This window comes from Seriola dumerili, unplaced genomic scaffold (genome assembly GCF_002260705.1).
Source record: "Seriola dumerili isolate Sdu_G_001 unplaced genomic scaffold, Sdu_1.0 BDQW01000002.1, whole genome shotgun sequence".
Taxonomy (NCBI): Eukaryota; Metazoa; Chordata; class Actinopteri; order Carangiformes; family Carangidae; genus Seriola; species Seriola dumerili.
In genome coordinates this window covers 8,987,716-9,003,939 of record NW_019174257.1, presented here as the reverse complement: position 1 = coordinate 9,003,939, position 16,224 = coordinate 8,987,716, and the positions used below count along the sequence as shown (strand labels likewise).

The 16,224-nt window shown below is 39.5% G+C and overlaps 1 protein-coding gene and 1 long non-coding RNA gene across 2 annotated transcripts in view; both read left to right on the top strand.

The window, feature by feature from the left end:
* Positions 1-15,892, top strand: part of raver2 (ribonucleoprotein, PTB binding 2) — a gene marked incomplete at its 5' end in the record, with an annotated part of 78,965 nt that extends 63,073 nt beyond the window's left edge. Inside the window, 10 exons of the mRNA XM_022765616.1 lie at positions 3,316-3,398; positions 3,502-3,600; positions 4,136-4,247; positions 6,430-6,782; positions 8,165-8,273; positions 8,870-9,051; positions 9,870-9,980; positions 10,892-10,993; positions 13,080-13,298; positions 15,424-15,892. Of these exons, the coding sequence (XP_022621337.1) occupies positions 3,316-3,398; positions 3,502-3,600; positions 4,136-4,247; positions 6,430-6,782; positions 8,165-8,273; positions 8,870-9,051; positions 9,870-9,980; positions 10,892-10,993; positions 13,080-13,298; positions 15,424-15,564 (1,511 nt within the window). The remainder of the gene's footprint in view (positions 1-3,315; positions 3,399-3,501; positions 3,601-4,135; positions 4,248-6,429; positions 6,783-8,164; positions 8,274-8,869; positions 9,052-9,869; positions 9,981-10,891; positions 10,994-13,079; positions 13,299-15,423) is intronic.
* Positions 8,908-10,988, top strand: LOC111220186. The gene is made up of 3 exons (XR_002665050.1): positions 8,908-9,051; positions 9,870-9,980; positions 10,892-10,988. It is a non-coding gene; the product is annotated as an uncharacterized LOC111220186 (long non-coding RNA).
* Positions 15,893-16,224: the final 332 nt, after the last annotated feature.

Here is a 16,224-nt window from a genome sequence, read left to right as displayed (position 1 = left end):
AGATCAAACTTGCATGTATGCTGCACATTTTGAATAATCTTTAATCTATCTAAATTTAAGGCATGACAGTGTCCTGAACTTGTTCATTTGAGTATTATTTCCACTCCTGAGGGACTTGAGTCATAATCAGATTCACTGTACGAGTCTGTCCCTCTGTTAGGCCCTCTTATATACTGTAATCACTTAGTCGACGGCTTCATTATTTGATGAATGGCTAATCAGGTATTAAAATGAAATCGTATGACATTAGTGGGACAAATGAGAACAGGAAGAAGAGAAGATGGGAGAGGTGGGGGAGCTCTCTTTAAAGAAGAGCAAGCACAATTAAAGTCTAAAATTAGGTCCTTGATTAAATGTTAAACTTTCTCTACCTATTCTGGAGGAAGCTACCATTAGCATTGACGCTTACATTTATTATGACGAGGCCTCGTGATTCAGAGAAGTAACACAGGCACATACAAACCAAAGAGGGGGGGTGTACTGTATGTGTGTAGGAGTAGGGTGACACTCACCTGAAGGTGAGAGACGCCTTGTGAGTAATTTTTTTCTGATATCAGTCCGCAAAATGGAAAACGTTTTCAGGTATGTGAATGTGGGTAAACTTTTCAAAATTTTGGAAACCTATGAGCCACACTAATTAAAATAAATGGCTGTCAGCCAACACAAACTTATTGTTGTTGCCATGGTGATTTGATAAGCAAGAGGATTTATTATTTTGTCTCCACTCATGGAAAAAAGGCTAATTTTCAACAATTGGTTCAATTCAAAGTATTCAACACTAAGAAAGAAAGAAAACCACAAAAGGTTCTGAAATAGTTGTAATAGCGTAGACAGAGGGACACCGTTGTTTATTCATTACTTGGTCCTTTTTGGAAGAAAACACAGTTATTGGTGAACAAACATAAGCAGCTGTAGCCACTTCACTAGATTTCTCACCAACCAGTTATTCTTTTATCATAGCTATGCAGCAACCTAAACACACCTCCAATTAAAGCTTAAAAACAAGTTGGCCTTTGAGGTTTTTACTCAGAGCAGCGGTAAAACTGTAAAAACAGTATTGAACAACAAAGTCATGATAGTGACTACAAATTACAAAAAGATGAAATACCATAAACACCAGTTAGACCAGAGGCAATGTAAAAATGAATAAAAACACTAGCAGGAAAACTGGATTTGCAGAAGTATAGAAAAACTGTAAAAAAGGAAGGAACAAAGTACCATCAATGCAAGATCAACATTTAGGCCAAATAGGAAGCAAAACACACTAATTACTTAAATAAACATACGCGTGAGAGGAAGAGTACAATACATATCCGTTAGCCCGGCAGTTTTTCCTTTTACCAACAACAAGAACAACAGTAGCTACTTATTCCACATTAATGTATCTACAGTACTTCAGTGATAAAGCTACACATAACTCTGACATCAATACACACAATAAGGCTCAACAATACTAAAACACAATAACTCTAAAACCTATCTAGTACAATAGATAGCTCCACATAATTTTATCACCTCTTAGAGAGCTGAAATAGTCAATTAAGTAACAAACATCCCCAACCACAAATAAAAGCAGGATGATTAGCTATCTCCATCAATCTTAATCTCATTTTAAGTTGCATAACCACTACTAGATTTAGCTCAGGTTATCTACTGATTTTAAAAGGTGTATAAAAACCACTGGATTTAGTTTCCTCAAAAAAAAAGGCCTTACATGGTATTTAAGTAATTGTTAATTTGCAAAAGTCTTACATATTTTCTCTTTCCTGCCATAGGTGGTGATGTCAGTTTTTAAAATGTGTTTGTATGTAGTCGCAGGCTGTTAAGCTCGGCAGCAAACACTGTCATTACTGCTAGCTACAGTAGCTAGGAAGCGCATTGTCTTAGAATGGAAGTGTCCTTTTATAACTTACTAATCCTTTTTAATTGATCCATACATCCATCCATCCATCAATTCATTTTTTTACACCACACACCACCTATTTTTCAGTCCTGGCAGCTAACAAGAGGAACAGCAGCTATTAATGATAATGCTAACGCAGACCACACAAAGTTCGATCTACAGTTGGAGTTGGAGAGAAATGAACTGTGTGGGTCCAAAAACATTAATGAACAGCATGGGTTAAAAGCACAGAAGCTTCCTCACAAAATTAAAGTTAGCATGCTGTTTGCCTGCTGGGTACAGACTCACTCATTCTGGTTATTATTTTTGTAACATTAGCACATTTGCTCTTTCCTCAAGATATACCAGACACTGGGTGTATAGCAGATGTGCTTCATTAATGCAAAAACTCCCATTAGAGATGACTGCAGTGTAAACAGGCACAACGTCACTCCTGACAAACTGTTAATACAGGATTTAATTAGTTTATTATTGATTAGCCACGCTCATGAAAAGAGACTCTGAACACCTGTGTAATTTTTTTTTTTTTTTTTTTTCTGAATAATTATAACATGATACATTTTCCATGCAAAGCCACTCTATCAGCTCCTCTATCAGGTGTCACTGAGTTACACACTCAGACTACAAACACATGTCAAACACAGAGCCTGACACAAGTTAGCGATATGCATTAAAGAGCCTCGAACACACAGTAAGAGTCTCAACTGTTTTACCTTAAAACCAGCTTCATAAAATCGATGGCCCTGACCAGACGGGGAATTTTGCTTTGAGCTCACAAGCAGATATAGTGAAGTCATGTCATCGTCCAGTGTATTTTACAGCCTTTTTAGGAATGTTTTCATAACTGCCTCATCAGTACATCGACATACACACTGACTGTACAATATCTCATGAAATTGTGCATTTTACAGATAGTTTTTTACATTTCCTGATGTGAAAAACTGCCAGAGAGGTAAAGGAGCTAGAGACTGTGTCTTTCAGGAAACTGTCAAGAGCATTAAGATTAAATAAAGACAGACTGTTTGAAGAAGTTTGAATTTAGAATTTCTTTGCTTTTGTTTTCTGTATTTTTTTTTTTTTTTTTGATTGAGCTTCTTTTCAATGAAGTCTGCAACATCAAAATGTAATTTAAACTTTGAAAAAGTATGAGGGAGGCAGTTTGCTGTGTGCACGAACATAATATCCCAGTATTGCTTTACTTGTGCTTGTTATAAAATAGTAGGCTGTGTAATTGCTGAAATGTGCTGCAAATGACTGATGGATCAGTTGTTTGACTAATAATTCTGCCTGTGCATGCGTGTTGAGATGATTGATTAATGCGTCAGTGGAAGCAAAATTCAAAAAAGCAAATCACATAGAGGCACTGAGTAATTAATTTATTTTTTTGTTTGTCTGTTTTTTTTTTTTTTTAGGGAAGTACGGGCGTCACACCAGCCTGCCGTTCCTCAGACCTCCTCTCACCACAGCTCTGCTAACACTGGGAAAAGCACACCAGGTCACAACCGTATCAGCATCTGTGTAGGATTTCTTAGTGTGTGTGTGTGTGTGTATATTGATGGGTTTGTTACAGTAATGTCTATTTTTCTTTTTCTTTGCAGAGTGCTATGCTTGGTAATGGACTCGTCCTCCAGAACCTCTTGCATATGCAGCTCGCACAACAACAGCTTCTTCACATCAAAGACAAACGCATCAGTAGCGTAAGACACCTGTTTGTTTGTGTGTGTGTGTGTGTGTGTGTACGAATGATGATTTGCATAGGTTAGTGGGGAGGTTTAAACATAGTTCTTGGCGTGTGCATATGTACTGTTATATTTTTTTCTTCAGAACTAAATGCATAATGACACTAAATAACACCAAAATCATGCAACTTATTTGCTTCGTTTCAGTTTAAAGGAAATTTCCCTCCACATTTTGATTTGCATATTTTCCTTTAAAATGTCTCTAGTGTTTGTTGAAGTGAAAGTTAAGTCACAGTGACTGATCTTTAGAGTCTTTGATGTTGTTTTTGAAACAGGATACTGATCCTTTAGAATCAAGAGACACAGGATACTGTGTATATGAATATGTGTTACTACCAACCTGTTTGGTGTCTATCTTTTCCCTCTTTCTTTATCTCCCTCCTTCGTTCCCTTGTCTACCTTCTTTCTTGTCTATTTTGTTGATAACTTCTGTCTATTTCCTTCTTTCTGTCGGTCATGCTCCTCATCCTCCTGTCGTCTTTCTCTTCCTCAGGTCTCTAGTCTGCTCGGGGACCCGTCCAGGCTGCTGATGCAGAAAGCTTTGTCTCTGCGACCTCCAGGCCTGGTGCCACTGGGGAAAGGCCTCCTGGGCGACTCCCCTACAGGTAAGCAGGGCCAAGTGTCAAATCATTTGTTGTAATTACTGCAAACAAGTGAGGCTACTGTATATTGAAACAATTGTCCTATGCTATGCTTATGCTACGTTTATCATTTACCATTTAGAGGCGTTCAGTTCATGTACAAATTAATACCATAGTCAGTGACTACGAATCTTTGAACTGATCAATATTATTCCAATAAGCAAAGTTATTTGTTATTTCCTCCTCTCAGATATTCTCAGTGTTTTGAGAATATCTGAAAACCTTTAATTAATTTGTGCTGCAATAACTTTTGTGCTGTAAAACAATATGTCACAATGCTGTAAAGCAGTGTGAAAGATTTAATGGTAAATCTAACCAAGTGGCATAATGTTGTATCAAGAGTAAATTTGTAGTTTGTAGTAGCTGTCGAGCTTCTAAGTGTTGACAATCTTATCTCATCTCTTACTGTGGTAATGATTTATTTTTGTTAAAATGATTTTTTTTTTTTTTTTTTTTTTTTTACACCTTTTGAAATTATAAACATACTTGAGGGGATGGTTATGTCTTCTCTACATAGACTAAACTGAGAAATTATCACAATCTTTTTTTGTTGGTGTCAAGGCGGAACAGGGGGGTAAAAGCAATTCACATCCTCATCTCCACCAAAAACAGGACTTTTATCTGCGTCCTTGTTGAATGTTCAAGTCAAAGCCAATTTCCTGCTGATGTTAAGATAAGAGAGCTGTAGAGGTATGTTATTTCTTACCCAACACAGAACATTTTGCTATCAAAAAAAAAAAAGCTAAAAGCTCCTAACTCCAAGATAAGACCACCTGTTTCAAGCAGCAAAGAGAGTACAAATGCCTCAGTATCCCAATTTGTATTTTCTCAGGTATTTCTCACTGTCAGAAAAACAAATTTGTGTGAATTTCTTGCTTGACATGTAGCAGCTGAGAACAGAGTGAAATAATTGGTGTAACGGATGTAAAGGATAGAAGAGGAGGGTGATGTACATGGGAAAGGATATGTAGCTAACCCGCACTTGTACAGTAATATGTTAATGTTAGGTGTCAGGGTTGTCTCTCTGCAGGTGCCTGAATGTCTCACAGTTGTACACTACTGTACGACACATCCCCAGGAAACTGCAGTGCATTTACAATTCAAATATCCAGCTGAGAAAAGCTGTTTTGTTTTAAATGGAAACGATATATCACAGACAGTGTGCGCACAAACAAAAGCAGTTGTGTGTATGTGTGCTGATGTACTTGTGTGTGTGTGTGTGTGTGTGTGTGTGTGTGTGTGTGTGTCTCCCTCTTTTGATTGTGTGTATGAGTTTTCAGTGTCTGTAATGTGAGGCTTTTATCAGTGCATGTGTCTGCTGGGATTGTTGGCTTAAGGCTTGTTAGAGCTGATTGTTTTCTTGTGCTGTTGAGCCCATTTTTCACAGCAATATTGGATTTATAATAAGTGTGATTGTGTATATGTGTGAGTTCATCTTTGTTGTGTATGTGCATCTTTAAATTATGTGCGCCTGTGCTTTTATGTCTCTGTGTTTTTTTGTGTTCGTGTGTATGTATGTGTGTACATATTGTTTATTAAACCCTGGAGTGAGTGAAATATTGGGCGTGTTGCCCAAACTGCTGGGCTGTAAATAAACAGGATGAGTGATGATGAATGAGCTGGAAACTCATTCTCAAATATTACAACTGGCTCTACAGAGACGGGCAGGGCGAGCTCGGTTTCCAGCCGTCTGAGTGATTCGTCTCTGTCCAGAGGAGACAGAGACACTGATGGTCATCTGTAAAAGCCATTTCATGTGTTTATCTGGCATCTCCCCTAGACTTGCTTTCATTTCCCTTCATTTAATTTCCTTCCCTTTACTTTGTTTTTCTATTATGTTTTCTTATGTCTTTCCCATCTTTTGCTTTACCTAATCTTACTTTGTTTCTGTTTTTTCTTTTTCTTTTTTGCTTTTGTTTTCCCTCTCCTTTTCCTACCTTTTCTTTTCTTTTCTTTTCTTTTCTTTCCCTCCCCTTTCTTTGCTCTCCTCTCTGCTTTCCCTTTTCTTTTCTCATCCTTATTTTTTCTTCTCTTTTCTCTTCCTCTGATCTTATCTTTCCCTTCCCTTTGTTTTCTTGTCCTTTCCTCACTTCTCTTCCAATCTCTTCCTGTCTTTTTCTTCTCCTTCCTTTCCTCTCTCTGACAGAGTTGGGCCAGGAGTCAGTGCCAGCATCTACCCACAATGCCACAGTGGTGGTATCAGCAGCAGGTGTGATGCCATACCTTCAGGGTCGAGCAGGAGAACAAAACAGCACACATTCTATCTCCACAACCCCTTCTGCTTCCTCGTCCTCTTCCTCTTCTTCTTCCTCCTCCACCTCCTGTGACAGACAGCCTGCACCTCCTGGGACGATGGTGAGCTCCCATCTGCAGGGACAGAGCTATTCCTTGGGTATAAGTAACTCAGGCCTTGGCCCGCCTCCACCTAAACACCCTGGAGGAGTTTATACATCAACAGGCCAGCACAACAGCGCAGATGGCTGCCCCCTGGCTAGCATGGTGAGCACTGCAAACACAACCTGCATGTATGCGTGCGTGCAAACACACACACAACAAATACACACACCTGTGTATCTTGCTTTATTCTTTGCCCCTTCTGAATCTCTCCATGTGTCATTATCTGTCTCTGCATCTACCAGGTTGGCAGACAATTAACAGCTATTAATAGTCAGCTAATTATTTTATTCCTCTTTCCTCTGTTCATAGTAATCGTAGTGAACTGAATCTTTTGGGCTATTGGCAGGTTTACCTCTTTCAGTTGTAATTTTTGAAACGTTAGGTCCTTGATTTTTAAACAGGTAGACAAAAGAAACTTCTCATGTCTAGCTCGCAACTCAGTTTTTCCAGCTCAAATGACAAACGTCACTGGCAGGTTTTATCAGCTGTGGCTAGCTAGCTAATTAAGCTAACATTAATTTCACAAGTCTGTTTAAAACACTGTCCGACTTTGGCTGACTCAACTGCTTATGGACAGTTGTATTTTGGAGGAGAGTTTTGATGAATGGTCAGTTATGATTTTCACTATTTCCTGATATTTTTTACATTATTATATTTTATATGTTTAAAAAAAAAAAATCAACAGATTCATTGATTTAAAGAATCGCTACTGTCTCTTCCCGCCTCCAACCAATCTGTTTGTCTGTCTCTTTTGGGTATTTATTCCTGCTTTAGCCCCATTGGGTCCCCATCTCATTTAAGCCACACACATCAAGTGAGTGTATGAACAGCCTCAGTCCCTTAAGGGCTCTTCTTTTGGGACATTCACATAATGCACTTCTGTCTCACCCCTATTTACAGATGCAGTATGAGGCTTACCTCAGGTCTACCGCTCTCTTCACCTGTATGAATTTCTGTACGCTGTGAATACACCTCTTTGACGAGGCCTGGTTTAAATAAAGCACTGCTATACTAACAGCATCATCCATAATAAGTCAGTGTACAGAGATAATCACAGCTCTAAAGTTCTTAGGGGAGCTAATTCCAGTCCCAGCGCTGTCTTCTCTAAAGTCTCTCTAATGGAGGGAAAGTGCAATTAACAGAGAGAACAATCCTCAAAGGTTTTCACAGCTTTGTCAGCTCTTCAGCACTTCATCAAAATCTTTACAACTTTATAACTGTATGTTGAAGTTGGTATGTTGGCGACGTAGCTGATAGCACAGGGCATGGTCTAAATCTGAATCTAAATCAAAGTTAAGAAAAAGGATTGAAAGAATACAAGACAGTGGATCTGAGGTTCAAGGGCTGACTGACTGGTAAAAAAATTTGTGATAACACTCACTAAAACACCTGAAAATCTACAGACTGTTAATTTTCTTTGACTTGCAATTCCTTCCAGTGGTACTGTGAATAACACCATTTTATATCTCTTTCTGTCTCTTCAGGTCAGCAGTGGTCAGAGTTCTCTGTTGGGCGATCCTCCGAAAGAGGTCAGACTGCCTTCTAATCCCTACCTGAACTTGGCCAGTGTAATGCCAGGGGTGGTGCTGCAAGGTAAACATACGAACTCGCATAGGCTGTTCTTTCAGCATATAATTTCCTTTATGTTGGGCAATGATACATATTACATGAAAGACCCTCACTTAAAGTTGTTTTTTATTCATTTTTTGTACACAAAACACATTTGTTGTTCACTCAAACTCTTTCATCTCTATTAATGAAAATAATAAGACTACAAAATTGCATGACATGTCAAAGGGATACTCAACCAAACATCTGTCTTTCAAGTGTCAGCTCAGTGCCTCTAAATTTGAACGGTGCTTCTACAAAGTGTGTTGCTTGCTTCTTCGTATAAGGACGGTCAGCTTGAATACAAGGTAGTAAGAATAAATTAGGATTTACATCAAAGAAAAATCATAGTGACGACAGGATGGTGTCCTGTTCAAACCAAAGTACTGAACAAAGAGAGAATCTTTGGAGAAGGGGATTATATTCCAGGAGTGGTTAACTGTTGTTAATCAAATCTGACTACAGCTGTCATACTCCATGAAGGAACAGAGTAGAAACTGTTCAGAGACACGTTTCAAGGGCACAAGCAATGAGTATTTGATAATTATCTAACACACTGTGTTTTCTCCATGGTTCCTCAGGGTCAGTGGGGAGTAAAGCCCAGGGAGGACAGCCTGGCTCTGGGGTGTACAGCAGCTCTGTTGCTCCTGTGGTGTCCCAGGGCTCCAGCTCCTTCTCCCACAGCGCTGCAGCTACAACAACTGCTCCATACAGTACTGATGCCTCCACTGACTACAGCCAGTACAACCAGGCCTACACACAGGTACTGCAGCACAATACAGACACACTACGCAGAGATACAAATAAAGAAATATGGTGATGTGGGTCTGCCTGTTCGCACTTGTATGAAGTGTTACTGGGCCTAAAAATGTGAGAGAAGAGGGATGGTGGCTGAGAAAATGATGGATGGATGGATACATAATGAGTGGATGGACGAGTGCAGCAGTGACAGAGTGAGCTGTAACTAGAAGAGGCAAGGAGGTGGAAGAGATGAGAACGGGTGTGGATATTTGGATAGACAGAATGAGAGAGGATTTGGCAGAGTGCACTGTGCGTCTTCATCTGTCCCTGCTCTCTTCCTCTCGCATAACACTCTGAACAAGTCGTGAAGCCTCCCTACTGGCTGTTTGTCTTTGTCTCACTTTTCCTTCTTTATGCTACTGTTTCTCTCCATCTCTGCTCTCATCGTCCTTATGCCTCCTCCAGCAGCAAGTGACATATCTGATATTTGCAGTGCGACGCAATCACAATTTTAAATGTTAATTACAATCTACTCATCCAAACAAATGAGTCATGATTAGATAACCAATAAAACGGTCGGTTTAATTTGTCCTGAAAGATGTGACAAAGGAGAGGAACAGAGGAGAGCCATCTTCAGGAACAATAGTTAATGAATGAGAAAGGAGGAGACAAATAAGGGAGGCGGCAAAAAACTGAAGACAAGAAAAGCACTGCGCAAACATTCACTTGTCTGCTCCAGTCACTCCTCACCTGATGTTTGTTGCTGTGTGTGTGTCTGTGTGTGTCTGTGTGTGTCTGTGTGTGTCTGTGTGTGTCTATGTGTGTGTCTGTCTCTCACAGGAAGCCATGCAGCAGTGGTACCAGCACTACCAAGCAGCACAAGCTCATACCTACAATGCTGCTGCTCCACAGGACAACACAGCCACAGACTACAGCAAGGAGCACACACAGGTAACCCACATACTAATTTCTAACTGTGTGATTTTACTGTGTGTAATTATTTTCAATTTCTCCAAAACTTTTCCCCCAAAATTTGAACGATTTTTAAGGAGCAGAATGGTTTATATAAATGTTTTGCTTTTATTTTATGTACCTACAGACGTCAAGAAGTCACTTTACAGTCAGGCGGCAACTAACAATTATTTTCATCATCCATTAATCTTGTGATTATTTTGTAATTTAATCATTTTGTGTATAAAATGCCAGAAAATGGTGCACCAAATCTTAATATTTTAAGTACTACTTTTGCAATACTTTTTTGCATAAAAAATTACTAAAATAGTTTTTCAGTTGTCAAAATAGTTGCCAGTTCAGTTTTTGTCAACTAATCAATTAATTGAGTAATTTGCAGTAGTCCTCTGGTAATGAGGTAGCTTTTTGTAAATACAGTTACAAATAACAGTTGTATGCAAAAGTTTGGGCACCCCTGGGCAAATAACATTTTGTTGATAGTTGAAGTGAAAATGAAGTAAAAACTTCCCCTGCAGCAAACAGGCATTCAAAATTACCATTCTTCAAATGTTAATGCGCTGTTAGTTTTTGTGCAGTGTGAGGACAGTACAGGTCTCAGGAATGGAAATAATCTACTTTGGGGTTGTGTGGCAGCCAGTGGCACAGGAAGCACTGCACAGTTAGAGGGAAGAATGGATTCCACTAAATATCAGCAAATCCTGGATGCAGAAGTCCTGCAGTCAGACAAGAAAGTGAAAGTGAAAACAGGCCGACTTCTACAACAGGACAATGATCCAAAGCAGAGCTCAAAATCCACCATGAACCACTTCAAGAAAGACGAGCTAAAGCTTTTGGACCTGTAGATCAAACCTGACAATAATCACCCCTAAGCAGACCTTCTTGTGTTCCAGGCTCCACCAGTGTCAACCTACGGGGATTACAGTTCCTACATGCAGGCGGTCACTCAGTACTACTCCCAACCTGCAACAGCCAACCAGGCCTACGCCAGCAAGGTAGACACATGCTGACAACATTAACCTTAATCCAAAAAACAAGTCTTAACCATAAAACAAAAGATGTGTCATCACTTTTCAAAAATGTCTCAGGATCTAAACTCAAATTGGTCCTCACAAAGATAAAAGCTACATGGGCTCACTTCATTTATGTAATGGTAAAACTACAGAGCTCAGCATGTACCAGGGATATTAAGATTTTTTTTTCCTGAAATGATTGAATACAAATTTTGAATTGAACAGTATAAAGATATTGTTAAGGTAAAAGATAGAACAGCGTTATCCACATGAAATGGTCCACAACCTGACACCAAGCAGCACAGGATGGCCAAAATGAAGACAGCATAGTCCTTTTCAGATATGGAATATGTAATATTGCTGGCTTCTTCTGTCTGGTAAAGTGACAGTCAGACATGGGTGACTTTTACTCCAATGTTCCTAACAGCTTTATTCAGACCTCAAAGGACATTTATGGAAAGAGCCAGCATTCTGCTTTTGCTGTTGAAGCCTTAATGACCATCATGAAAATGAAAAATACTCACCATCCTGCTGATTAGACAGTAAATTCTGCTTTTTTATAAATATGAAATAGTGCACGAACACTGAATGACAGAACATTAAGTTGGACTCTTCATTCCTCTCTGCTCACATGCTTTATGTAAAACATTTTGCTGGATATTAATTGATTCATCCACAGAGTGCAGACATACTGTTGAAAAGATTATTACTGTGGTTGTAAGAGGGTTTTTTAAATCTCTTTTGCTCCGGTCACACCAGGATTGTTTTTATTATTTTCCTCCTCAACTTAAAATTGGGTTTTCCAAAGTTTTTCATAGTTTCATTTAACAGATTTTATTTTGTTCATCCATAAGAGATGAAGATGGAGATAATTTCTCTCTCTCTCTCTCTCTCTGCCCATTTAACGTTGTGCTGATTCAGCTTTTATCTGATGGCGTTCAAACTTGTGCCATGATGAAAGTGAATCGGAATTATTACTAGGTTCATGTCTGTCATGTAAAGAGGTGCATGTCTGCAAGGGGCTTAGGAGGGCTGAAATGATATCTAGTGTAGCATTCAAACTAATATTTTCTTTAAGGAGACAAAGAAAAGAACATTAATTTAAGGTAAAAACTTTAAGGAACACGACGTATTAGTTTGAGACAATTAAATACTAATTAATTAGCAGAAGTTATTCATTCCAGCATGTAAATTACTGCTTGATCCATCATATCTGAGGGCTCCATATAAAACAGTGCTCTTTAAAATCTAACTTAAATATTTGAGTGTGTAAATGATCTGAGCTGCAGCCCTCAGAGCAACATGCTGGTATTTACATGGAGTTTGTCTGTGTGTTTATTTGGAGAGGGTGACCTCTCGCTAAGACACTGATACCCTGTTAGAGGGAGCACATCACTCTGCACCCAGCAGCTGATACCAGACATCTCCACAACACCCTGACCAGCCATGTCCTGGCTTATCTGCTGCTATTGGTGTTGTGTGGGTGTGTGTGTGTCCGTGTGTCCGTGTGTGTGTGTGTGTGTTTGTGCGTGTCCGTGTGTGTGCGTGTCCGTGTGTGTGTCCGCACAAGTGTCTTCTTGAAGATGCAGCCGTGGCTCTTGTTTCGTGGAAGAGTTGTATTCTTGTCTGCTGAGCTCACTGTTGGTGAAGAAATTGATATCTTGGAAATAAGAAGAGTCTCTCAGATAAAGTTTCTTCCTGACATCAGACTCAACTGAAAATATGTTGTCATGACATTGTAGCATTTTGTTTTGGTGGGTTTGAAAGAACAACCCCATGAGGTGAATGAGTGATGATGGTTGAGTGTCATCTGTAAACATTGATATATCTAACAATAGCATCTGGGGGGCAGAAAAAGTTAAAATGAATAAGTAAATTTGAACTTTGTGAAATCATGAGCTGCTTTCAACCCTTCAGCAATGATACGCCACCTTGCAATAAAATGGACCCAAAGATTTAGAGGCTTTGGGGACGTTTTCTTTATTGCCTTGTTGATATTATTCCTGTTATGCAGTTTGAAGCTGTTCTATCACTAGACATTTACCTTGTGTTTGCGTGTTTCTTACAGGACGTCGATGTGTGTAAGCCTCTAGGAGTCTCTCTGCATGCAGTCAGTAACGGTGCGGCTCCTCCGCCAGCCGTCCTACCAGCCGCTGCTGTGCTCCCAGCCTACAGCACCCTGCCATTAATGCCTGGCTTCCTCGGGGCGCCGCACCCGGCGGCAGCCACTCCAAACCCTGTCACACACACACACACTGCTGCCACAGACTGGAACACCTACTACTATGTGAGTGAAAACAAATCACAGTCTAATACAAGAAATGACACTTTAAGTACTTCTGTGAGTGGAGTTGGGTGAAAAACCTTCTTGGCTCCTACATTACTGTTCTCACATTTTGAAGTGACAGTCTAGAGTGAGCACGCTCAACCTAAAGTGAAATGACAAAATCCAAACATTTCATATTGCAGCTAAGTGCTCCACGGTTTCCTCTGGAACTTCTGATATTAGTGGGCCCTACTGGTTGTTGACTGCAGGGATCTGTGGGAGGGGATCATTGTTCTTCATGTTGAAATGAAAATAATGTTCAGAACTGTATTTCTGTCAAACAGCAGACTGGATATGTGACTGCTTTGATGAGTCGATGGGCAGGTAGATGAGATTAGCGTATTGTCTGCCCACTTATGTCTATGAGGGACACTGTCTTGCTTGTATATTATGGCGCTAATAGATCAGTGTGTTATATTTCATGTTTGGTGTGGTATTTTTTCTGAGATGTTTGTCCTCATAGTTCAAGGCTGTAAAAACCATTGAGAGAAAAAGAGGAGGAAGAGATTCAGAGTGTGTGTGTGATGGCGTAAGCAGAGAAACAGGATCCAGACGTGTGAGCTAAGCCTCATCTCTAGAAAGATTTACCTTTATTTGTACAGACAGCCTCTGTGGCCTTGTCTCACTGGATATAAGACCTTTAGACTGTTAGCCTGAAACACACACACACACACACCATGTTTGCATTGTTGTCAAATTCCAACTTGTGAGCTTTTCTTCCATTCTCTTTTTCCAGCCACTTTTTCTCAGTTTATCTTCAGTTTTTCATCTGTCAATGTAGTGATGAAAACATAGACATTAAAATTCTCATGGATCATTAGACACCAGAGAAAAGGTTTGATGACCAATTCTGACTGCAGAAACGCTGTCCACTCAAGAAGCAAAGGAAAACCAAATTTAAGATTTTTTGCTTGGGGAAAAGTAATGGAAAGATCTTTTAAGTTGAAATTGCAAGAACGAAACTTGACAACATTTCTTATTAACGGCACATTTTTTATTTCCTCAAATAAAAATGAACATAAATCCATCAAAAAATCTAATTATGGTAATTTACTGTTTTCTTTTCACACAGAGGTATTTTAGTTTTTTTACCCTCTCTATAATGGCAAAAAAATTGAATTTCAATATTAAAATAAATAAGTTGACCCAAATAATAATTAACAATGTATCAAATGACAATGTAAAAACATTGTGAGAATGTGAAGACGTTTGGTCATAGTGATGAACCCTCAGAAGATTACCACCCAAATCCCCAGCTCCCCTCAGCTTTACAGAGATTTATGAGTTTCAGCTGATTGTTTAGCTGTTGGCCCTCAACTCTGCTGTTCTGGTTCACTCATTCTCATAGCATCATAGTCCACCAAAGCAAGCAGATGTTTTCAGGGGGAAAAAAAACCTTCTGTACTAAAACAGCAGATAAACACAGTTACCGATTAGCTGGTGAACAAAGTGGAGCATTTAGCAGCTTAAGATCCAGATATGTCCCTCAGGAGTTGGTGGGAAACAAAGCAAATAGAAGAGTAAATATTGGGCTTAAACCCGTCAGGTGTATGCAAGCATTATTCCAAATGACTGATAATGTGATGGATTTGTTTGTTAAAGAGTTTTCGATATTCAGATCTAAAAACATATCATCTGATTATATTGTATTGTATATTGTATAAGTGTATTGAAAGCAACAAAGACAAGAGAAATGTGTCTAGGAGGAGGAGCAGGATATTTATAGAATTAATGAACCAAATGTTCTTTCTCACTGTTGCAAAATGAAAAACCCTCAAATATCAGTGACAGCTTTATAGCTTCCAACCCTGATTATAGGTAGCAGCCGTCTTGTTCCTTTAACATGCCAGACATTTGTGAACATTTAAAAGAATAGTTTGACATTTTGGGAAAAATGCTTATTCATGTTCTTGCCAAGAGTTAGATGAGAAGATTGATCTCACATATGTCTTAAAGGTAAGGAGGTGGACCTCTCTGTAAGAGGGCAAATAAGTGTGTTCCAAAGTGTCAAACTTTTCCTTAAAGTGCTACGACTTACCCTCTCTTCACTTCTAACTCCCCGTCTCTCTCACTTTTGACTCTTCAGAACCAGACAAGGGGCCATAAGAGAGAGTATCCTCAGTTGGCGGTTCAGGAAGTGACATCATCAGATGGTGCCTACATCGGGCAGCACTCCCAGGGCCTGGGGGGGCAGTACGCCGACTACTTTAAGAGGAAGAGGCTCTAGTATGAACCAAACCACCTTAAAGCCTAAAGCTTATGGAGGAAGGCACAAACAGCGTCTGCTGGATGTCACAGCTCCCTCTTGTGGCCTTTCTCTGGCTGCCATTTTGCATCCCTACAGTAGGTATCGAGTTGAATAGAGTTAGGGTTGCAAATGGCTCAAATTAAAGCAAGCCATAGTGCTCTTTGATCCTGGCACTTATGAACACAAACGAACACACACGCACTCACACACACACACACACACACACACACTCACACACTCACACACTCACACACTCACACCAAAATGGTGTTGCTTTTGTCCTGTTCAAGCCTTAACTCTTAAGATATTGTCTCTCAGTAAATGTGTCAACTGTACTTAACTAATATTAACTTATACATTTTTTCTAGTATAATGTAAACTAAAGTATATTGTATCTGTATGTATAAGCTGCTTTTGTATTTCCAGCCAGGCGACCTGTCCGTCTGCTCAAACTGTCTTAGGACTGGTCTTACAGTCAGAGCTCTTCCTCTGTGACTCCTTTTTTTCAAAAGACAAAATGGTGTTGCACAGTCCCGCTTTGATTCGTCAGTCAAACTGACATCTGTTTGTTCCCGCTTCAGTGTCTTCTCCTATCGTTTTATTGCCCAGATTCCTCTTTTATATCCCCCCGTGGAGGAT